Source organism: Polyergus mexicanus, unplaced genomic scaffold (assembly GCF_030449975.1).
Source record: "Polyergus mexicanus isolate NDT 795.1 unplaced genomic scaffold, iyPolMexi1.0 SCAF_9, whole genome shotgun sequence".
Lineage (NCBI taxonomy): Eukaryota > Metazoa > Arthropoda > Insecta > Hymenoptera > Formicidae > Polyergus > Polyergus mexicanus.
Genome location: NW_027223329.1, coordinates 2,443,135 through 2,468,329, shown reverse-complemented (window position 1 = coordinate 2,468,329; position 25,195 = coordinate 2,443,135). Strand labels below are relative to the sequence as shown.

Below are 25,195 nucleotides of genomic sequence, written 5' to 3'. Positions count from 1 at the left end.
CTGAAAAACTAGCATAGTTAGCCTTGAATAACCACTTAAATGTTTTAGCACGAATATCATTAAAGATAGATCTATTATTTGCCTTTTGATAGCAATCTTCATCAAATTCTACAGTTTTCAATTTCATCGGAATATTATAAGCCAAGTTAAATATAGTCGGGATTACAGAGACAATTACATCGTAAAGATAAAATTAGTTGATATCGCATCGTGCCCTTGCTCTCGAGTCATAAAATACAGTACATCCCACACACAATCCGACTTTGTTTGTACTGTCGACTGCTTGTAATTATATACGTTATCAGTCATCGCACCGATTGTGTCGGTATGCTTTTGTGAGATATACTCTCAAGCCGACGAAAAAAGGCGTGCCACTTTGTAGATTCCGGATGCGGTATCAGAACACTTCGTTACGCACGGAGATTCTGCACAAAGCCCGCTAATTTCAGAACGACGAATTGTGTAATTGCTGTCTAAGAATTCAGCTTCCCAACTATTTCAAATTATCGCGAGACATACAATTGCACAAGATTCATTGTCGCATGTTAACTTAATGACTCTATCTATATATGTATATATATATATATATATATAAAGATTAATGAATTATTTAATTATTAAATGGTTAATAAATCTCTAATTATTATTAACTGCCATTAATAATTTAACACAGTGTTTTTTAACAGCATTTTTCACATATAAAATAGTATTGCAATTAATGGATTATTTATCGCATCGCAGCAAAACTTTTCTTATTATTAGATATTATCCTTCTTTTATAATATATGAAAGATTTAAAGATTTATTAAGTTGTAAAATACTTGCAAAATATAATCTTTTGTAGAATTTTGTATTTTAATTGTCTGTAATTATCTATATAGGTATTTAGACCCCGGATTGTCTGATAATGTAAAATGTACTTTAATCAATAATTGGTCCTTTGATAAAACGATAGAAAATAACAATACGAAGGGACAGAGCGGAAATGATTGATGAATAAACAGCACCGCCAACGCCCATCGGAACCGTCAGAACCGAATTACCCGTCCGTGTACATTGCTACCGCAATTTCGCAGTTTAGTCGTGAAAAGGAAGCGGATCGTGCCGCACTCTCTGCAATTCTCGTTCGCATTGTATCGCAGTGTTCGTCGACATCGCGATATCAATCAACCTGCCGGAATTTTACAATATATTGGGGATATTGATCGATTATTGTGTGCCACAGCATGGGTGTGTGCAAAATAGCCAGATGGTTCAAGTAAGTCGTTATTATTTATTATATAAGTTGAAAATGCAAAAGGAAAGTGTGTCGGTAAACCGTTGGAGGAAGAAGTGTATTCGTATTCTTCAATCTTTCAATTTAATTACTCGAATTTATTTCTAATTTATTTATTTTTAACGCCAGTATTTATAGTCATTAATTAGTTGAATTAATTGAAATATTTTCTCAAATTACATCTCCGCTCCATCAGGATTTGTATAACTGAAGTTCTGTGTTGTAGTGGAGGATAAAAATATATTATATTTTGTATGATCATCTTATCTCATTTAAATATGACTATATCTCAAGACATGTAATATTGAGATGTCTATATGTGTGTGAAAATTATATTTAGCAGGACGAGATAGCCTTGCGTGTGTTAAGATTTTTTTAGGGAGTCACAAATATATAGAACGATCAAAATTTTTTAAATTTTGGTATTTTTGATACTATATGTGTATATATCAGCTGTTTTCATCTATTTACTATATTTTTAATAGTAAACTATATATATCAAAGATTTCAAATATGCATTTTGTTAATATTTTTTGTTATATTATTATTTCTAATATTTTATTTTCACATATTTAGCAATTCAGATAATCTCCTGACTTAAGAAAACGGAAAGTGTTTATATCATTCGGTATATATAAGGTGAAGGTCGCAGACATTTGTATCAAACAAATAAAGATAAAAGAGCTTCAAAAAAATTACTTCGTGCATTAAATGTAACGAATGTTCGATACATATACGGTAATTTCAATATATTGGCGCACAACAGAGAAATATTTAATACAACATTATACATATATATTTTTATTATATTAAAACACAGAAGTCCCCAAGTGAGATATTATTCAGATTATGCAAAATGTAATTATTTTTAAAATATTTTTTATACGTATATAAATGATTATATGATTGTTGTTTAAAAATCAGTTATAGTTTCATATGTATAACAAATATCAAAATTTTCTTAAACATTTTCTTGTATGATAAGGACGCAAGGCAAATGTATTCTTTGAATCATAATTATCAGATAAGCAACAAATATTTTTTTGGCAATGAAGCAGTCTGATAATAATAATTGCGCTTATGTTCATCAGAATATCTTTTTTTCTTTTTATAACGAATTTCTGTCTTTTTGTAGGGACTTGTTTACATACATTTTTAATTTCTTTCACGCGTAGAAACGAGTTCGATAAATACCGTTTAAGAAATGCAGTGGCAAAATTCATTACCAGTTGCATCGGACGTTAGGGAAATATATCACGATAGAAATCTTAATTGCGGGTTTATATAAAGATAAAGATGTAAAGATAAAGATATAAAGATAATTAACCGATATCAATTTATTCTTGATCGATACATGTATAAATACGAGCGCGGTATAAGAGAGTCTACACGGTCTACAAGTCTGTATAAGAAAGAAAAAGAAAGAGATATACATATCTGATTCAATTTGAATAACATAAGCGGAAGAGCATGCAGTTACGAGAGAGATTCCGCGATTTGTTTCCGAGTTTCTCCGCGGAGGAGATCTACTTTCCATTCCGTGAAAACGTTCCGAAAAGTTCGAGCGTATCGAAGACACGAGCTAATTACGGCCGAAAGAATAGCGGTCGGGTGCCCCCTCAGGAGTTTAGGCACCGGGGGGCATCATACCGTTAAACTAGATGTTTCAACCTGGCCTGTGTATTCGCGGTCTGTAATGACTGCCATATTATCTCCTCCTTAAGCCGAGCCGCGCGAGATTGTGCATTTACCGTACTTGGTCCGTGCCGTTATAAAATTGCATTTAAGAATTGCTATAAAATTGCTATTTAAAAACCAGTAACTTACGCCAACGGCTGAGATGATGAATGAATGACCATTATCATAGATGACAAAAGGAGCCATTGAAATTCACGAATGTCGAAATTACAAAAAAACAAAAATTACATCTCTTACCGAAATTTACCGGTATCATATATATATATGTATACAAACTGTCTTTCTACAACACAGCTGACTTTAATTTTAACAATGGATCATTTATACTTCCTTGATATATAAGATAGATTATACTTTTTTAATAAAGTGTCAAAATTATGAAAAATTATACGCATATATGTATAAATTATTTAATCATATATCTCAAGATTAATTAATACGCGACAATTCTCAATCAATGTATGCCGTCAAGACTGTTACATTTTAGTTGAAGAATGTCGTTTTTGCTCAATAATTAATATCAGCCGTAACAAGTATCTTTACGCAGATGTAGGCCAGATCAGTATATATAGGGTTTATATATTTATTACATACTATATTTTTTATTATTATGTAATAATTTCATGTTTTATAATATAATAACTAAATATATTAGAATAATTATATACTAATTAAAATACACATAAGAAATACTTTTTATGAGACGTAAAAGAAATACTTTTTATAAGAATAATATTAATTAGCGAAATGCCGCGCGATTTTTCAATTAATTTACATGTCAAACAGCTGATCATGCGATTTGTGTTAGGCATCTATTCTTATATATTGCAACTGATTGTGAGAAAGAGAGCATAAATATATTTATATACTAATAGTATATACATATATTTATGCTCTCTTTCTCACAATCAATTGCAGTATATAAGAATAGATGCTTAATGCAAATCGCATAATCAGCTGTTTGACATGTAAATTAATTGAAAAATCGCGCGGCATTTCGTTAATTAATATTATTCTTATAAAAAGTATTTCTTTTATGTCTCCTCTGTTTCCTTTTTTAATTAACACCTTTTCATTCTTACCCAAATGTCTTCACTTAAGCTCACTTTCTGTGTTTTTCAGAGCATACACATTTGCTGTCATTATTTTTTATCATTTTGCTTACTGAAATATGCAAATAATACAATCATATTATTTTCGTTTAATACGTGATTTAAATGTTTGATAACCACAAAACCATGAAATTTATCTTATGTGACATATAAAAGTACTCACTAAAAATTATGATTTTATTGATGAACATGCTAATATTATCAGACAGACGTGTGTATTTTAATTAAGCAAACATTAATCTGGAAATGGATTATTTTTAGTGACTACGATTAACGATGGATGTGCAATAAACAGTATCTCCGAATACACAATCTTTTTTCATTAGAAAAAACTTTAAGAACCGGCATTTATTATTAACTAAAATATTTTTTTTTAATTGTATTATATTTTACATGATATTATATAATTTAAATTTATTATTTATTTGAAAGATGTCAAATCAATTCTTTCTTATTATGAAAAAATTTGATGATTATTTTAAACAGAGTTTTGTAACGAAATAAAAAGATCTGAGGATAAATAAGATTCTTAAAGAGTATTGACATTTCATCACTTTCTTCTATCTTATATTCTAAACAATAATATACTACACATCCATTCCCATTATGTTAAATGTCAAGTATAAATATTATCGTATATATGTGATAAAAATGATTTACAACAGGATAGATTTGTTGATTTTCGTGTCCTTTTCAAGGTTGAGGACCTTAAGAGTGTGACAAATCTAATTTAAAAAGTCAATCCGATATCACAGAGAGCTGTCACGATACATGACGTTACTCCGCGAATTGTGCGCTATGAAGAAATTATTTTCGTTCAAATGGGCCAAAAAGTAAGTGAAATCAAATCTCGAATTAATCAAAATTTGTCACTAAAATTTACGTAACAATATGAGTATATTTTTTTATGAAAGAAAAACTAAAAATATCAATTGGTTTGGTTATAAATAAAATCCGTGAAAAATCAATTATAAAAAGTAAATACAATATATAAAAGCAATCTGAGATTTCGAAAATGTATGAAAAAAAAATTCTACGGAATTAAAAATATATAATACTTCATTACTCGTAATAAGAAAGATTGTGTACTCGAAGACATGATTCAGAGAATGTTAGATATTCAGAATAAATCTTAGATCTGTTATTCTTTTTCAGAACAGCTGCGCGATCGGACAGGGGCGTACAGTCCACGTCGCAAGGCAGCAAGTAAGTGCATATTCACTGACAATTATCAATAATATAATAAAATTAGAATAGTTAATTGATTTCTAATCAGTGATAAGATGTGCTTTATTGCTTTGGGATTTTCAATAACATTTATCTTTTCAATTCGTTAAGAGAAGTCAAAATGAAAAAGACTTTTGTGTGCTTTTGTTATGCTTTTAGCGACAATCCCTTTTCATTATCATTCAAATCATTAAGGGAAGTCAAGATGAGAAAGACTATTGCACGCTCTCATACCTTCTTTATACTAAATAATAAATACTTTCATACTAAATAATAAATAATAACGTATATTACAACTGCATTTTGTTTTTCAAATATGTTACAATTCGCACAAATTCATTATCAAATTTGAATGATCTCGTATTTAATGAACATAATTAAAAATACTATGCATACGTAATTTAATTTTTTTTTTTTTTTTTGTCATTTCAAACAATACATAAAATTAAGAATTAAATATATAAACAAAAAAACATTGCAATTATATTATGTGATAAGTTAAAATCGCTGATTAATTTTAATCGGAATTTAATCGAAGTGGCTATCTTTAATATCGCCTCGAACATTTTCTAAATTTTCGCGCTTTTTTTTTTTTTTTTGCGCTAGCAGCGCCACAATTCGGGAAAGCTCGAAGGCTCGAATAGGTTCGAATTTGAATGACCAATCGCGCCCTTGAAATAGAGCGGTCTCTATACGATAATAGATCAAATACTCTACGCATATATTTTTAATGTTTACTTTGTAGTAAGTAGGTTAGAATGTGTTTGCAAGTAGTTTAGCAAAGTAAAAAGTTAAGAAGCATCCGCATAAAACGTACTAATGCCGATATCTAAATTAAATTATATGTCTTTTCGCAAGATTTAATATTTTATGTGAAAAGTAATGTCATTTCTATATTAGTTACATTCACATTATTAACGTTACTTCACATTGAACAGCATTTATGTATTAATACGCACAAAAGTCTTCGAGAAAAAAAGACGTTAAATATTAAATCGCTTATTAAATCTTAAATTGCTATTAAATATTAAATCATTTTTTTGTAATCATGGAAAATTTCGCCACGGTTACGGCTGTTCCAAATCCTCGAAATCTCAGGTATAAATTTATTATATAAATTGTATTATACGTATATATAAAACGTACATATCCAGCGGCTAAAAATAATTCTTATTATATAGTTAAAAGCCGGAACATATATTCACGTTTAAGAAAGAAAAATTTTACCTCGAGAATATATTAATGCATGGATATTATTTTAGATGTTCTTGCATTTATTCGATTGATTCTATTTTAATTAATCTTAATCATTTTTAATCTTGTAATTCAATCTTGTAATTCTTGAATGTGTGTAATGTGCTAAAAATATAATATCTAGTTCTTATTATATAAGTTCTTTAATTCGTTAATTTTTATATAAATTCTTATTTCACAACTTATAATTCTTTTTACATCTAGTTTTGATATTTTCCTTCCATTTTTTCTTTTTTTTTTTATTATTAATTTTAGATTGTAAAGAATTCACTTTTCTCCGTGCATCAATGATCAAAGTCTTGCCATAAAAATTGTTCTTTTTATCTTTTATATTTTTTATTAGTGTCATAATTATATGTAAAAAATTAAAATTTTTATATTTCCGGAAAATAACACTCCGGAATGTTACATCAATATTCATCAAATATCTTATATATATATATATATATATATATATATATATATATATATATCGATGTATCTGAAAATTACAAAGTCTGTCATATGCGTTTGCATAATCAACGTGACGCGATACACTGGTGCTTATACTATGGTCGTTACTACGAGTATTTCATTTTTTCAGTTGTGCGAATAATCGTGTCCAGTGTGCTTCTTTGTTTCTCTTCTATGAGCTGTTGTTTCGTTTTTATCTTGTCATGAAAAAATAATATAAAAAATAATTATGAACAATGCATTCAGCATTGACTCGGTAATTTTCGATAAATTTGTTTATATTACAGAATAAACTACTATCTTCGCGAACGTCTCTCATATGACAATATAATTATATTTAACATCATGTTATAATATATAATGACAATAGAGATAGATGAAAATCTTTATTTTTTAATTACATATTATTATAGTGCATACTTAATTTTTTAATTATATTTATTTAGGTGAATTACAAATTTGACATAAAATTATATTATTACTTTTATCGTTGCAATAATGTTTTTGTTTGTATCGCCATGTAATGTATAATGTTAAATATATAACAATAGTAATTTGTAAACTTAACTTTAGACACTCATAATTAAAAAAAAAAGGAGAACGGAAAATGGAATTTGATTAATATATATCATGCTTAAAATACATAGTAACATTTATTAGTAATAGTATCGTTTATTTATTTAACTCTGAAAAGTTTTGTTCAAATTTGAAGATATTTTACATGCACGTCTTCAATAATTTATTATAAACAAACTGTCGGAAATTTTACAGGAATAATATTCTAAAATACATGATTATTTTAAAAAATTATTTCTGAAAAAAATTAATTTTTTTATTGTGGCAATTTGTCGTTTAATACTATACAATCTAAATTGTATCTATGATAACATTCGAATATTTTCATAATTGTAAGATGTTTCTTTACAGTGAATATTACCGAAACCTATTACAACAGTTTAGTAGCTGTCACACACCGAACGGGGACATCAGCGACCCGGGCTGGGTCATTTATCGTCCTAAAGAGCAATACGCCGAACAATCATCTAAAAAAAGCAATGAAAAATCGCGGGAACAAGCGCAGCTTATACCAGGTGTGCCGTATATACGGGCTTCCGAAATATTCGAGATCGGAAGCGTGGTGGGCACCGAGAGCCAATTTCTTGAGCTAGTATCCGCAGAATGGCACAATATGAAAGTGACACTGAAGAGAAATATCTTCCCATCATGCCACGATGCAATAAAGAGAGAAGTAGAAGTTCTTAGGTAAAAAACATCTATATATATATATATGTGTATTAATTATATGATGTATGAAAGATATATAATATAATCATTATAGTTTTCAACACAATAAATTTGAATTTTACAATTAATTTGATGAATTGTTAGATAGATTTGTTTTTAATTTTAGAAATCATATTTGACGGAAAAAAAAATTCTCGTAATTCTTAAGTGTTTATTTTCGCGATATTATAAAGGCAATATTTATGTAGTTTACGTTTTGTACAGAATTTATTAATTATATGATTAATATAATATTTATTTTAACATATAAAACAACATAATCTGGATAATTTTTGTATAACATAATCACAATTTTATAATCATCAGGGAAATTCGCCATCCTAACATACTGTTATTGATGGGCACAACACACACAAATGCGCACAATCTTGTTTCCATCTTCGAATCTGTCGATTGCACATTACACAGTTATATACATGAGCGAGGCGAACGAATGAATATACAAGGAATCATGCAAATCGGCATGAAATTGGCGGATATATTAAAATATTGCCATATGCGTGGATATATCCACACAGCGGTCAGTTCGCGTTGCGTTTACTTTACATCCAACAACAATGTCAAACTTGGTGGATGGGAAATGGCTGTAGAAATGGGAATCGTACGTAGAATAAGCTCTCTTTAACATACGTATATATATAGTGTTTAACAGACTTAATATATATAATCTAAATGATTTTTTACTATTCTTTATAACATATGCAAAAAATAAATACGTATATTTCTGATTCACATCTGTTAGTCTCGACAATCGTATTTTTACAAATTTGTTAAAGGTGCCCGATTTAAAAATATCACAAAGAAAACGAGACTATAAAAAACGGATCACGTCACATCCGTGATTCTATGACACACCCACGGAAACGACTGGCATTGTTTTCGACAAAATGTTCGTTTCTGAATAAATTCGCTGTACCGTATCGATGTTAATCGCATGCGCAATCTAGAATGCGGAACTCGCTTAAATCATAATCGCAATTAAATATGATAGATTACTTTCTATGATATAATGATTGTCGTGTTATAGAATCATGTTGGTATCTTATCGCGAAAAAAATAGAAGTTGAAAGAAAAAAATGTTATAATTCGCGCAACTGATTATATATATATATATATGTATTGTATTAAAATTTAAATTAATTATTTTTTTTTTATAAGAGAGATGTATATACAATATATAAATAATTGTGTATATTTTTCAAAATCTTATATTATATATATACATGTAATTTACGCAATTATTTTCTTAAACTTTTTCTTTTTAAGATAAAGTATATGACATATATAATTTGATATTAAACCAATTTTTAACACTGTCATTTCTTACAATAGAACGTCTATTATTTTTTTTTGCAGCCTTATCAATTTCGCGAATATGAAAAATATTTGCGATTAGAGAATTTGAAGTGGGAACCACCGGGAACTTGTTATGGAGAATATCATAATAAAAAGATCGATGTTTACAGCTTGATGTTATTAATTTGGGAAATGTGCACAGGCAAATATATATTGTTATTATTTTTTATTTAAAAAAATGATCCTCATGTTTTTAGAATAAACTATTAAAATTGCAATCGTCATGTATTACAAAGAAACAAGAAATTAGTTTGATAGTAATCCAGTAATAATTATCCTTTATATAATTTTGGCTGTTCCATAGGATGTGTACCACGAAGCGGGTATAATCGTCCAAATGTAGAACGACATTACATGATACGCAAACGCGATATTATTGTAAGCTTGCAGAATGTCCCACCGATTCTCCATGATTTATTAGAAACTGGATTGCACCCAGATGAGACAAAAATGACATTGGACATGGAAAAAATAGGAAGGAGGCTTCATAGGCTGCTGGTAAATTTACACAGCATATACAGCATAATCTTTTAAAATTTGCACAACTCTTATCGCTTATTCTTTGAGTAATAATCTGTCAAGATGCGTTTGTTATTACGATTATTTTAATATTTTCAGATGATACATGAAGAAGAAGAGAAGAATAGCACATGTATGAGTAAATGCGCAGACAACAGTAATGATCTTTTGCATAATGATAATAATGCATTATATAAAAAGACTCTTGATGTATCATCTATACAAAATAAGGCATTGATCAGAAATCCATTCGCCAAATCATCGCATTGCTCCATGATAGAGAAAAGATCCTCCTCCAATCAATTTCTCAAATTTAAGAAAAAACAATATGATGACGATTTAGATTCCAAAAATAATATCGAAAAGACAGACTCATCTGTGATCGATGATAGTATCGTGAGTTCTATGATTAAAGTAAGAAATACCACCACTCCTTGCACTCGTTGTGCAGAGATTACAGATATGATGTACAACATAGATGAGATAAATGATGCACGAACTAATATAAAACGATTGAAGGAACTATTAGCCAATAAAAGAGAAGATTTCTTTTTTGGAAACGATTCAATGTTATCTTCTTCAATCACAAGTAAGTGATTAATATATAAACATAATATATAGCAAACTTTAAATAACTATAAATAACTATTGTATAAACTATAAATTTCAAATTTAACTAAATTTTTTTTACATTACATTTTTTCATATTACATTCTATAAACATATGATCAAAATATATAGAGATAATGTGAATATCAAATATTTTATTAAAATAAGCAAGAGAAATATATCAAATATATATAACTTAAATTCTTTTGTATTTTCTTCTATATATATCAATATACAAATATTTCTCAAGTCTTAATATTACTCTTAAATGTATCGTTATTTATCATATCATTTTAAAAATAAAACAAATTCGATTTATCATTCTTCTGAGTTTAGGATTTCAAAATGATCTATAGTATTTGAATTAAACTTATAATTTTGAACATGTTAGGTCCGAAAGCTACAAGTACATTAATCTCAGAAGGAGGAAGTCCCAACTGTGTAACATGTAAACCAGCTAGTCATACAACTACTATAGAACCTAAATGTAATAAGTCACCCAATGAATATAATGGGACTATTCCAAAATCGTCATATTCACATCAACGAAAGGTACTTTCTTGTCTGAAATAAAGTTTTATTCAATTTGTTAATAATATGTATGTAAATCAATATTTTTTGAAATTTCTTTCTATTTTATTTTATAATTTTATAGTATAGAAATTTGGAATTAAAAATAAATGTATATTAAATAGAAACATACGTAATATAATTTTTTAGTAGTTTATTCATATATTAGTATATATATCATCTCTTTATTTTCTTGTTGCATAATAGACTCCATATCCGAGCATGCCTGCAAGCATTAAGCATGCAATAATACAACCTCGGGTTTTGCATCCTAATGCTAAAAGTTTCTACGAATCGACATTATGGAGAAAAGAAAAAGAGATTTGTTTATCACGAATGGCACGCGATAGTAAAGAGCAGACAGAAGTATGCAGATATTTAATTTCCATTATCATTATCTTATACTATATGTTTTTTATGTTATTATTATTTCACATATGATTTTATATTTTTAGGATTTATCATCGTTACAACAATCAAGTTATAATGATACTCCTATCACTGACGATGATAAAGTACAATATTCCAAAACGGACTTGATAAATACTGATGCTACATATACTATTGAGTTTAAGGAAAAAGGTATATTTTTTGAAAGAAATATATATTTGTTTTTCCCTAAATTTTATATTATATTAAACTATATTTTATATAATGTATTTTATGTAATGCTTTACTATGTGTTTTTAACCATTATTAATGATATAAATTAGTAATTATTTATCCTCATTAAAGGTGATTATACCAAAGATAATAAAGAATCATCCTTAAAAGATATGAAAAATGATTATGTATCAACAAAGCTTTCACCTTTTTCAAATAAATCCATACAAGATCTGAAGGATGCCCTTGATCGTGCCACAGAAATAGTACATTCGGTAACACCATCAAAAATTTGTAATTCCAAGCTCGATTGGGCTAATACACGGGAATTCAAAACAATATTTAAAGATCGGTATGAAACAACATATGATAACAATCAAAAGATCACAGTTACCAAAAGATGGACGCCTGGCAACAGCAATTTCGTAGGAATAAATGAAGTTACAGACACAGAAAATAATATTGAAGCCTTCATAAGACATGAAGAAATTTTCAATCAAGCTTTCATAAATAGTGAAACGTCCAGTTCCGCAACCACAAAAACGTCAAGCGAATCTCCAATATTAACGTCAAAGCAGCAATCGACCAATTTGCAAAAAACAGATCGAAATAATATAGCCTTTACAAATAAGATTATGTCAAATTTGCAACAAAGTGGAGTAGATTTTAAAACACATGAGATGGAATATGTCAATGTAGATACTATCTCGAACAGTGTTGCAATAAAAGATTCACCAAGAAGACGTTCTCTACCCGCAAAATTAAATACTTTGACAATAATGTCCGTCCCAAAAAATACTCACCAAAAAGTAAGTATATGATCCTAAATTTTATATACAAATCATTACAAAGAGAGATAAAAATTATATTTGAAATCTCTATTAGAATATATCTTATTTTTAATATTTGAAAACGAATGGCACTTCTTATGTGCTTAATATAAATAAGCTAACTTTAGTTTTATTGCAGAATATGCCAGTCAGTCAATATTTGACCGAGGACATGTATATTGACGATGAATTCGGTAGTAGATTAAATTATAATCTAGTTCTTTTGGATGATGAGATAAATTTATTAAATACTGCTTTAAGTGACAATGAAAGTCTACCTCAGACTACGGAGTTATAAATTGTACTAGACTTAACTTGTTTATTCATTCGCATATACATTTAAAAAATCGTCATTCTTTTTAAATAATTTATGTTTATTTATATGCCATTTTGATAACAGCATCAAGGCAAATTTTTGTTTTGTACTGATTTGACGATATAATCTCAATGCGAAAAATTTAACACGATTTACTTACTTCTCATCATTTATTTATGTTTACAAGCGTAAGTAATTTAATGTTATAAAATGTTTTTAGAGAACTGTGTAATTTAAAATATTGTAAAAGTTAAATTACTTTATATTATCCATAGATAAACGAAGATTGAGATCAAGACATATGATCTCATTTATATTCGTTTAAGTTTATATTTAAACTATTATCTAAATATTTGAAAAAATATAAAAAATAAATTATTATAAGCTTATTTTACTGAACAAGTTCTTTAAGAACATTTTATATATAATTTCAGATTATTTGTTGAATACATACATACTATATTTTATATAACATGCACAATTATCTTGTGCAATAATAAGAATTGTGATTGATGTTCTTTTGCATTTATTTCATAAAAGTTACCATGTATAGATGGAAAGAATATCATTTCTCACATATAAAAGCAAATCTAAGAAAATTAAATATTTATTTAATTAATATAATTTTCCCGCGCCTATTTATATATACTCAATTTTATTTATATCACATATCATATTAATCATTGCTTTAACAACATTCAAATAGCACAATTATTTGTGCTTTTCTAGTCTTAGCTTCAGTTTTTGCTAATTTGTGCAAAAATATTAACTTTTATTAGACAAGATTAGAATTAAATATTTTATTTTTGAAAGTAGTGTTTATTACATCTCATATCTACGAAATTATTAAATTATTTTTTTTACGAGCATAGAATTATATTTTGTAGATAAATAAATCTAAAGCGCCAGTCCGAAAACGGACACAATGCAATACATAGTTTTATTTTCCCAACGTACCGTACAGCTTCCATCAGTAGCATTATCCCAGTAACATGAGCTCGCGGTATGAAGCCCAGCTCCGTTTTTTTGCATGATTGTACAAGTTACTGCAAACATAACTTATCATTAATAATGAGTAAAACTTGGATGAAACTTATTTTTATATTTGAAAATTTTTAATATTTTTGAACAAATTAACAATTAATCAAATAACATACAGTTGTAACATTTTCCTTTTGAAATATTACCTTAAGATATGTTCCATCGAGATTTTAATACATTATATAAATTAGATTTTTATTTTTTGTAGAGTTATAAAAATTACAGTTTGCATTACATACCAATATATTTGTAAGCCTTCTGTAATTTTGTAAGATTGCCTAAACATGCCTCTACAACATTTGAGGTCCATTGATTAACTTTATTATGCTGATATGCATTGCCTCCTATTGATACCTCAATCGCTTCTTTGATAATGTTGCTTACATCATCTACCACAAATTGTAACTAAAAAATAATGAAACAAAATATTTTATACAAAGCAATCAGTTATGTATATGGTATAGTGATATATTGTAAAATATACTCTTGAAACCTATTTAGTTAAATATAAAAAATATTTTGATATTTAGTATCAAACATTAAACAGTTGTAATAAAAATGAATTGTTTTAGAACCAAATTTTTAAGAAAAGATCCATTTATAAGTTTGTTAAAGTCAAGTTAAGAACATTCTATATATCGTACTTTTAAAAGAAAAATCAAATCATAAAGGCTAGTTTGTATAATTTCAATCTTTATATTTGATAGCTGCCAGATCAATATTTTGATCAAAATTTTCTATTCACAATCAAAGGTGAAAAAATATTTTTCGACTAACCTCTTCTTGTGCATCCTCCATTTCAAGCAAATTCTAGACTGCTTCGCACACAATCGGCAATAATTTCTACAATAATTTAGAAGTTATTGTTCGTTCAATCCAGAACGATCGTCAATTTTAACAGAACTGAAAAATAAAAATATGTTGGGTGCATCTGTCATCAAGTTTCAATGAAACTTTCACAAAAGACTTACAACGATTTCCTTAATTTTCCACGTATATAAATATTCTTCACCTCGATTTACAAGAAAAATATTGTGCACTATCAAGATTTAACGTCGCATTCGTTTTATTGGAACTGTATAATATATTGTGTGTTACAGTTATCCTATCTGCGAACGCACATAACCAGTCAATGTCAATAATACTCTCAACTGTCACCTGTCACATCGCCGGTTGCTTGTTGCGAATATACTTTCAATATGCAAATTTTAAGCCAGAGCTTCTCAAATTACGGCTATTTTCTAATAATAATATAAGAAAGTTATCTATTTTCAAATTTATCTTTTTTATCCAACACACACAGTAAAAGAGAGGTCATATCCAATAACAATTTATATAAAAAAATGAGAGCCCGGTAACGTTACTCTCTGTCTCTCTGTCTTTCTCATAAAAAGTATATATTTTGAGATACTATAAAAAATCTCAAAAAGAGAATTTTGTGTATCTTTAACAATTTTCAAAAGATAATTTTGGAAAGGAATAATTTTCAATGTAATAATTTTCGTGACTAATTTATATTCTCGGAGAGATTTCTCTCATGAGAACCACTGTTCCGCAGTGACACTTTGGCTCGACGCTCGAGGCTGTTGGTAGACCTGCGCGCGACGCAACAATGACATATATACCTAGACGACGCAGCCAATGAACGGCGATCAGCTGACAAGCAGCGCGCGCGACGGTCGCATCGCGAAGCATCGTTTTGAAAAGTAACGACGTACGTACACGCTCGCGTTTCGTTCCATTCTCGCTCGCGGTCGGAAAAATACGCGCCAAGGAATGCAGTGAATGTGAGAATAATGGCGGAGTTCGAGGAAACGATGATGTCTTCGTTCGCGAAGACGATGGAGCTCGAGATGTGAGTAAATTTCACGGTTCCTATCGCCAATATCAACGATATACCACACGCATTCGATCCCCTTCTGCGATCCCTGTGCGTTTGTGCATCAATCTCGTACGTGTGTGCTATGTGTATGTGTGTATGTGCGTGAGAGAAGTCTGTATTCGTAAATACAATATAAATAGATGTGTATTCCACTGTTGAAGAAATGATATCTGCTTTTGTTCAAATGTATAGGAGACCTATGTTACAGAAACTCACACACAAGTGGAATGCATGTTCGATTACATATTATCATTTGTTTACATTGTTTAGAATAGTGTTTCGTACTTTGATTTTAACGAATACACTATTATTTTTGGGCCCTGTTATATCGTTCGATTTTTTTTTTTTTTTTTTTTAATTGATAGAATTAAAATAATTTTATTCTTAAGATTGGTTTTCAATCTTCAAGACGGATATATCTCGCAGGAAAAATATAAAGCAAAACCCAGACAGCACACAATATTTATCAAATATATACAATATATTTATAATTATTTGAATATTTTTTTTTTTTTATATTTCTCAAAATATTTTATAAATATTTTTATGATCTTAGATTTAACAAATCATAAAGATTTATCATAAAAATATTTATAAAAATATTGAGAAATACTTAGAAAATATTACTATAAATATTTATTTTTTACTTACTATAAATATATCATATAAAATATTTAGTCCATATTTTAATAATATATCGAGTAGAGCTTTTATGATTTCTTCTTTTAATATAAAATATGTATAAAATATTGATATGATATTTCAAAAAATAAATAATAAAAGATATTTATGAATATTTATTTATCTGGAAATACATATTGAGAGAATGTAAATAAAATATGCGAATAACGTTATGTCATGTAATTTCGCAACATGTATCTCGCAATAAATTATGAATTCGCTCGCTGTTTGCATTAACTTTGCAGTAATTATCTTTCCTTAAGGTTAAAGATTATCTCTTATATACTGCAAATTATATCAATCTCTCGTTTGTCATATCAATCCCTCTGAATATAAGCGACAAAAGTGACAAGAAAGAGATCCCTTATTAAGTCTTAAATGCATGTAATGTACATTAAACATTCTCATAATTAAATATTTCATAAAAGAAGAACGCGGCTGAATCCTAAATCGGCGTTTAAATCCGTTTCGTGTATATTCAAGCTCCTCGTTTCTGTTTTCGTCATTCACTGTTAGTTCACCCTCCTTACTCTCTCCTCTTCCATATGTTTTTCCCTTTTTACCACTATATGCATTTCTTTGATCCGAGAGTACAGCGACATTTATACATTGACTATCGCGCATGTTGATTTACACGGCCGTTGATAACGAAAGAAACGAGAGAAAGTAGATACAGTTTATATTTTTGGCCGATATTTAAATATCTTTAATTTAAATTTAATTTTTAATTAATTAATTAATTATTCAATAAAAAATAATTTAATTTAATTTAAATATCCTTAATTAATCGTTGAACAAATAAATTAAAGTTGATTTTTTTTTTTCCAATTTATAGCCTCGCATTTCATAAGTTTACACAGAGTGTAAACTTATTTTTTAGCAGTTTTTTTTTTTTTTTTTTTTTTTAAGGGAAAGAATAGAAAGAGATAGAAAGGAAAAAACTGAATATTATACAAAAATAATTATTTAGTAAAAATATTGACTATCGGCCAAGTAAATATTATTAAAATATATATATTTTTTTTTTTATTTATTTATTGTGGAAATATTATTAAAATTTAGATCATACATTTGGAAAGGAGAAAATATTTTTCTCTTACATCATAAATATTTTTCCAAAAAATTTACTCATTAATGAAAATGAAAGATATATTTATATAAAGAGAAATATATATTTACAAGACATTGCTTAAATAATATAATATTATTTAAATAATAGCTTTAATATATAATAATAAATCTTATTGTTAGAGATATATGCGGAAAAATAATCGAGATTTATATTTATGGTATTCAAAAAGAGCATTGTATTTTTTCTTTTCAGTTTTCGGATTCGCCTTTTTTTTTTTTTTACCTGTACTCTCGGATCTCGTACAAGAAAGAACAGATGCCCTGCATCCCTTCCCCCTTTTCCTTCTCCTCTCTATAGTTACGCTCTGCTTGACACAGCGCATCCCTTGCGTCTCCCTTGTCACCCCTCTTTCCCGCACTCAACCGCCATCCCTCTATTTCTGCTCGCGTTGCCGTACTTGCCGTCTTTCGTCAGTAGTCTTCGGTGCGTCGCGCGATACGTAGGTGACGTTTCGTGAAACGTGATCTCGCGGTGCGTCACAGGGAGACTCGCGATCCTCGAATGAAGAGATTGAAACCGACGCAGGATTCCGCGTGCGAGGAATTGTATTTAACAACAAAGTGTTCTGGCCCTTTCATCGCGAAACGTCATCGTCGAGACGAAATAGCGTGCATTATTCATCGTCGATAGAAAGAGAGAGTGAGAGTGAGATAGAGTACATCCCCTTTGTGAGATTGTCGGAAAAGGAAGCTGAAAGCTCGTGAGATAAGTGTACTTAAACCCACGTACCATCCTACCAGGATCTACGTACGTTGTCGCTTTTAACGCGTCAACGATCGAGATCGTCGACGACGCACGAGATTCGATAACGACCGTGGAATTATCTGACGCGTCATCTTTAAACGAGAGTTAACTCCATTGATCGGTGGTCCAGTCTACGCGGAGGAGCATAGTACGTTCGCGCTAACGTCGCCGTTCGAACGAGAGCGGAAGGGATCCCGCGGACTCTTTCGAAATTTTTTTTTTCTTTCTTTTTTTCCTGGCCATGCTTTTATTTCGCGAAAACGCGGGTGCAATCTCGAGGATTATTCACGAGGACTCGTCATTGTTCGCGAGGACCTGATCTCTGGAAAAAGGGATACCCCGCTTCGTCGCGCTTCGTTAAATATCTTTCGCGTGTTTTAAGAGGGACAATATCAATATCGTTAGGATTCATAGAATTTCATTGCGAGGATAAAAAGAATTGCGTCTCCCTGCCGGAGAGAATAATCAGTCGATCGTACGTATTTTATCTCACCTCGAGACTTTTTGGAATAATCGAACGTTACGGTAACATCTTGCAGTGCCGAGGGTTTAGCGGAGGTTTGGTGAAACGGATCACGTGTTTTCATCGCGCGATTGTCGAATGCCAGAATTTCGCTGCGGGATGCTTCTAGGCGGTTGTAGATATTCCACCCAAAGTCAGAATGTACCGTCCACGAAGACCAGCATCTGGGGTCCTTGTAGCCCTTTTCGAAAGTGAGTACCGTATATACGCGCAGAATGGGGAAAGAGGACTGACGGTGGTTGATCCGATTAATTTACATATTGAATTGCTCATTTGAATCTTAAAATATCAGGCAACGCAATAAATCTTGATATTATTATTCAAATAATTGTTTCTATTTACGCTGTATATAATCGTCTCTATAACAAGTAATCGATATATTATTTTCTGAAAATTTAATTAAGAATTGTATGAAGATTAAAGATGAGAAGAAAACTGAAAGAAGAAATTAATTCTAGGGGAAATTAACATTAATATTACAAGAATATATAATTTTGGTGTTTTGTCAAGAGAAACAACATTCAATTTTTAAAAATTCTAAACTTTTTTGCTAATAAATTTCCGAATTTTTCGTCACTTTAGAATGTTTCTCGAGAATCACTTCTCATCGAATTTGATTTTTCAAAAGACCTGTTTAATATAAAAAAATGTTAAAGTTGTACACGGTATATGGCTAACGTTAAGAGGTTTTTTTTTTACTTTTTTATTTATTTATTTATTAATGAATGATATTTTCGTAATATATAGCCGTATGATTTTATAATCCTGATCGTTACTTTTTATTATTTTTTTTTATTGACATCATGTAAAATTGATTATCCTGTTTACACTTTTACTCCATGACGTAATATATAATGTTTTTACATCAAATTGAGATCTACATATTTATGTTCTCTTTAAATGTCAATAAAAATACAAAAAAAAAAAAAAAAGAAAATACATAAAAAAAGTACATAAAAATTAAGGAATAATCGAATAATAAATTATGCAATTATTAATATACATATGCGAACGCAGTATACGGTTGCAGATACGCGCATCGTGTGTATTGCAAATAAAGTTCTCCTGTCAGGATCTAGCTAATTATTTAACTGCACAGTCAATTCGTTTAACGAACCGTTAATTGAGGAAACTTTACTCGTCCGACATCTACGTAGGTCTCGCATATTGTATAACCTATTTAGTAATATTTATATTATCTTATATGGAATGATGTCATTCGGTCTTTTGTTTGAATAATTAAATTCATAAATCTTGCGTTAGAAAAATTTCATCAAATTAAGAGGAAGTGACAAGGGAATATTAAATATATATTCTGTGTATATATATATGCAATTAATATATTATTCATTAATTATAATTATTTTAATCACAATTAAAATTTTTCAATATTGTTTACTTGCGGTTGTATCGACGTCAGTCAGACAAACAAAGACAAATTAGCCTGATTAAATATATTTCAAAATTTCTATTTTATTTTCAATGCATTTCTAATATGTATATATATATATACTTTTTTTATTAATTAATGGGAGATGATGTCTAATTAGATCATAATACGTTTTTTTATAATGCATTATTTATATCGAGCATCAAAAAGAGTTGAGACGCGTTTTCGGTCCATGTGGCTGCTGCTGTACATCCCGACTGTTATATTGATTACTTGCTACATTCATCATCTCTTGCCAGATGATGGCAATGACTAAATGGCCTCTCGATCAGACTTTCTCTTTATATCTCGTGCTTACAAAAAGCAAAGGTTTTTTTGTCCGATTATCGAATAAAATACTACGGATTATTTCTTGAATTAGAATTTTAATATATCGCGCAAATATTTTCCAATCTCTTAATCTTTATTTTTATTACGAATATTAATTTCATTGCTGTTATGAATTGAGACTTGATTTGAAATATTTGCAAAATTTCAAAATTATATTAGTTTAAATTTTTGTCAGACAGACATTAATATACAGATGTTTTCTGTAATATAATTACAATTCTAAATAAAAATATTATTCTGCGAATAAATTGTATATTTTGTTGCAAAAAAAATGTGAAAAGGTCGCCGTAAAATTGAATGCTGACAGACGAGAAGCTGTATCGATCTTCGGAATTAACGCAAAATTATCTATAAAGTTGAATCACCTCGTAATATGTCACGCGAATAATGTGAATCATATGTCATACCATGCGTATTTACGACGAGTTAAATGCACAAACTCACGTTTAAAGCTACATTATCGCATAATGCGCATCTTGCATTCGTCTTCGGAACCCTTTAACGTCATCAGACACACACATCCTCCATGTAAGATTCCGAGAAGTCCGTATCGGTTAAACCTGGCAGTAAGGGTAGGGCTTAATATAACAGTGTCGGATGTATAGGAATAAAGCCGAAAAGGCCGACACTCCTGCCGACGCGTCTCCTGCATTTACGATTCGAGCACGTTGAACTCAATTATCGAGCTATCGAAATGTCAGGACTAATAATGCTTTAGAAACATGGTTCGAATTTTTCGTGATAAATGTTACCAGAAATTTTAGATAATTTAGATATCTACCAAAATAATAGTTTAGATATCTATCAAGAAATTTGAAAAAATTAGCTTTCAAAAGATTTAAATTTATTTATTTTTTCTTAATTTATTAAAAAAAGGAGAGAAACAGAGGATTCCAAATTATATATGAATTGTATAAATATTGAATCGGCAATAGATTGAAAGTCTTGATTGAATTTTAATTATAGAATCAAAATTGATTAAAAGTTTTGGCAGCAAAGTTGTTTCTGAAAAAATGAAGCTATATATTAAAGAGATTTTTCACGAGTTGAAAAAATACAAATATATATAGATATTTTATTCTTCAGATAATTTTGGATAAATGTGTATATTATTTTAACTTGAGATTTAATTATCAAATTATTTATAAAAAAATCAATGGTCTTAGAAACTAGAAGGGGAATTTTACAGCAAGCAACCACAAAAGAATTCCAGAGCAAGGAACTCATAAATGAACGAAATGACTCTCGAAACATCCTATGTATATGCTCTTATTTGTTCGGTTAAATTACTAGCTATTGTTGGCAGACAGTTCGTTGTCTTTATGATCGTTTAACGATAAGACAGAATCCGAAGAAGATCTCGACTATTCTCGAGCTTGGCACTCACAGTGTAATTAATGCTTTGTTTTCCCAAGGAATTCCGCAGCGTACGAAACCGATTTGTTTCTTATTGTTAGAGATAGTTCGGACATTACGTCGTTCGAAAATCATGTTTTTCTACTTACATTCGCATCGTTATTTGCTTTCGATCTTTTGCCAATTTATCTTCTGTTGGCTGTTTAGATTGCAACGGTTGCAAATACGCTTTTTAAAGTAAAATTTAGGATTTATTATGTTTAAATCGAAGAGAGAGAGAGAGAGAGAAAGAGAAAATTTTATTGTACGTCGTATTTTTTATTTTATTGTATATAATACTTCATTTTATTTTATTATCGCTTCATTTTCTTTAGCATTTGGGTTAGGTTCTTAATCTTAAACAAAATAATATGATCTTTTATTGAATTTTTGTATGTATGATGATATTATTTTTTTGCGTATAAAATAATTTTTACTTTCGAAGAAAGTACCAGTAGTACTTGCTCGTAAATTACGAGCGACACTAGACACTTTGTTTCATTCGTACAAACGTATATTCGAATTCTTCGTTATGCAATGCCAATATGAAATTATAGCATTACCTTCTTTATGTCCACCACATGTTTTCTAATTATAACCGAAGATTATGGACCGTTGGAGCACTTTGCGAACATGCGATGTGTAAATTAACTTCTTCATATTGCACTTAATCTACAAAATTCTGTTAATGCAACAATAGTATATTTTTATATATTAATTTATATATATATATACAGGGTGTCCCATTTTAATCTCCTCAGGCAAATATCTCAAAAACCAAGCCCGGAAGAGAAAAATGTTTCGGACAAAAGTTGTGTGGCTTCAAGGGGGTCATAAGATGGTGACAATGATTTGACCTTGGAAAATTATTTGAAGGTCATGCGAAGGTCAACTTTAAAATCTTAAATGGAAACCGCCATTTTTTATTTAGTATTCTTGTAGCTGACATCGAGATCTTTCCAAAGCGCTATAATAAAGTATTTTTTTATTAAGTACTTTTTGAGTTATTTTATATTTTAATCTGACATATTTTGATATAAAAAATTAAATATCTCGTAAAATATTTAGTTTTCGATAATCTTACCGTAATACTTCTATGTACAGAATAATGAGACAAATCAATTAGTATAAAAAAAAAATTGTTTTTAAGAAAATTATTTACAATGTATTTTCTTAAACAGTTATTTGTTTTTTTTTTTTTTTTTGGCACTAATTAATTTGTCTCTATCGATATATTTTATTTTTTACCCTGTATATATTAATTTTATTTGTGCATGTCTATACAAATAATAATACAGCATAAATAATTTAATTAATCAATTTAATTTAATTAATCAGTTGTTTATATTATATTTGCATTTGTAGCTCGTATTCAATTGGATTTACGATACTCGCGCTTCGATAAAAAGACATGAAATTTCTTGAACATTTTAATCTGGGATACACGTTTTACTTCAGGAGAGCACACGTTTCGCGGCTTTATGTTATGACCGTGTTTCTCGTAGAAAATCGCTTTTACTATGAAACGCGATACTCTTTCCACAGAGATTCCACGCGTTATGATTTGCGAATGTCTTCCATGGCGTGGCTATTTCTAGCTTACGAGAATCGGTGGATAGATATGTTATTCGAAAGAATCTACAATATGTTTCTGAACCGTTTTGATTTCTGAGAAACTATATAAATTTTTGCTTACAAGATCGGGGGACATTATTAAGAATCTACTAGACGTTACCGAATTAATGTGCTAATTTATATTTAAGTAACGGCTGTTAATCTTTTAATCAATAATTTATTTTTATAAAAAAATTGCTTAAAATGTTTTTATTTAAAATAAAAAGCTATTAGAAATAGATTGACAAAATTATCATAGAAAATAATTATGAATTAATTACTCTTACATATAAAAGTATCATCTTACGCTTGATTTTATTCAATTTTTGCTTTATATATTTCCGCTTAACATTAATGCAAAACTTTTATCATCTCTTTATAAATAGTATCATCTTTTCCCCGATTATTTTGTAAATATTCAAATGTAATATCAGAATTTTTTGACGAGATATCATATCATGGTAGAAATCGAACTTGAATCATCTCAAGACAGATATATGTGTAACTGTTATCTTTTAAGATTAAGAAGTTTGTACAAGCTATACGAAAGACGAGAAATCGCGTATATTTCCAGCGTTAAAAAAAAAATGTGATTTATTTATTTAACGAGCTTGACCTTCTCAAATCATTAATTTAAATAATATATTTTGTGTAAGTTTTTTTTTTTAAATAATACAAACTTAAAAATGTCGAACACATTTGAATCACTTGTAGATTATGAGTCACCGTGTGTACCTTATTTACGTTCCACGCCTATATTATTATATATTATAAATAATGAAGAATATTGCTCTTACAACAAGATTCTTATATAATAATTAGAATATAATTTTTTTGAATAATTTGGAATCGATTTCCCTTAATAAATCTTTCCAAATTGTCCATGATTTATTATTAACTTTTAATACTAAAAATATTTTTATTATACTTTTTACGATTATAATTTTCCTAGAACGCAATATACACTGCTTTGTTGAATTAAAAAAAAAAAAGAGTTTTGTATTAAGTTCATTTGACAGATATAATTCAAACGTACTCGTCTTAGAATACGTCGCAATTGTAGCATGACTCGTGATGCAGAATAGTATAAAAGAAGCGCGGCGCAGATTAATTACTCATTTCGTGTTGCAGCGTCCCGTGGAAGAAGAACCGGAATAGGATTTACGTGAAATCTAAATAAAACTTTACTGGAAATCTCTTCATCTCTCTCTCTCTCTCGTTGCCCGAGACAGCTCGGCTACGCAGCGGGTTAATATACATAAACCCGTATATTGT

At 29.1% G+C, this 25,195-nt stretch overlaps 3 protein-coding genes across 10 annotated transcripts in view; 2 read left to right on the top strand and 1 right to left on the bottom strand.

Moving 5' to 3' along the window:
- The first annotated feature begins 844 nt into the window (after positions 1–844).
- On the top strand, positions 845–13,314 carry LOC138936067 (uncharacterized). Of its 3 annotated transcripts, XM_070301134.1 has the most exons (13): positions 846–1,258; positions 4,785–4,919; positions 5,242–5,292; positions 7,948–8,283; positions 8,632–8,926; positions 9,682–9,823; positions 9,986–10,179; positions 10,300–10,789; positions 11,201–11,361; positions 11,587–11,745; positions 11,835–11,961; positions 12,115–12,791; positions 12,952–13,314. In XM_070301134.1, exons 2-13 carry the CDS (start codon positions 4,858–4,860, stop codon positions 13,108–13,110), a joined length of 2,853 nt encoding a protein of 950 aa, XP_070157235.1. In that variant the 5' UTR covers positions 846–1,258; positions 4,785–4,857; the 3' UTR covers positions 13,111–13,314. The 3 variants fall into 3 exon arrangements, with proteins under 3 accessions (XP_070157236.1, XP_070157235.1, XP_070157237.1); XM_070301135.1 differs by lacking the exon at positions 4,785–4,919 and having other exon boundaries at positions 845–1,258; XM_070301136.1 differs by lacking the exons at positions 846–1,258; positions 4,785–4,919; positions 5,242–5,292 and adding an exon at positions 6,308–6,411.
- A 599-nt stretch (positions 13,315–13,913) lies between these two features.
- Positions 13,914–15,646, bottom strand: Dlc90f (dynein light chain 90F). Of its 2 annotated transcripts, none has more exons than XM_070301430.1 (4): positions 15,141–15,646; positions 14,947–15,072; positions 14,409–14,574; positions 13,914–14,174 (listed from the first exon to the last, which is right to left on the bottom strand). In XM_070301430.1, exons 2-4 carry the CDS (start codon positions 14,965–14,967, stop codon positions 14,026–14,028), a joined length of 336 nt encoding a protein of 111 aa, XP_070157531.1. In that variant the 5' UTR covers positions 14,968–15,072; positions 15,141–15,646; the 3' UTR covers positions 13,914–14,025. The 2 variants fall into 2 exon arrangements, with proteins under 2 accessions (XP_070157531.1, XP_070157532.1); XM_070301431.1 differs by having other exon boundaries at positions 15,182–15,646.
- Positions 15,647–15,872: 226 nt separating this feature from the next.
- Positions 15,873–25,195, top strand: part of Cnn (phosphodiesterase 4D interacting protein centrosomin) — a 30,616-nt gene continuing 21,293 nt past the window's right edge. For 2 of the 5 annotated variants that reach the window (XM_070302196.1, XM_070302191.1), the window contains exon 1: positions 18,295–19,322. In XM_070302196.1, the coding sequence (XP_070158297.1) occupies positions 19,210–19,322 (113 nt within the window). In that variant the 5' untranslated portion in view covers positions 18,295–19,209. Of the gene's footprint in view, positions 16,025–18,294; positions 19,323–25,195 lie in introns of those variants that run through there. The other 3 variants (XM_070302193.1, XM_070302192.1, XM_070302194.1) reach the window with 3 other exon arrangements.

What these genes read in the sequence shown, in the direction of transcription:
- Dlc90f (XM_070301430.1), bottom strand. Translation starts at nt 14,967, where the DNA reads ATGGAGGATGCACAAGAAGAG. An exon ending in TGGAGGATGCACAAGAAGAG is followed by an intron (nt 14,575 to 14,946) that starts GTTAGTCGAAAA and finishes ATTATTTTTTAG; the next exon opens with TTACAATTTGTGGTAGATGA. An exon ending in GAAGGCTTACAAATATATTG is followed by an intron (nt 14,175 to 14,408) that starts GTATGTAATGCA and finishes TTATGTTTGCAG; the next exon opens with TAACTTGTACAATCATGCAA.
- LOC138936067 (XM_070301134.1), top strand. Translation starts at nt 4,858, where the DNA reads ATGACGTTACTCCGCGAATTGTGCGCTATGAAGAAATTATTTTCGTTC. An exon ending in AATTTGGGAAATGTGCACAG is followed by an intron (nt 9,824 to 9,985) that starts GCAAATATATAT and finishes GCTGTTCCATAG; the next exon opens with GATGTGTACCACGAAGCGGG. An exon ending in GGAGGCTTCATAGGCTGCTG is followed by an intron (nt 10,180 to 10,299) that starts GTAAATTTACAC and finishes TAATATTTTCAG; the next exon opens with ATGATACATGAAGAAGAAGA.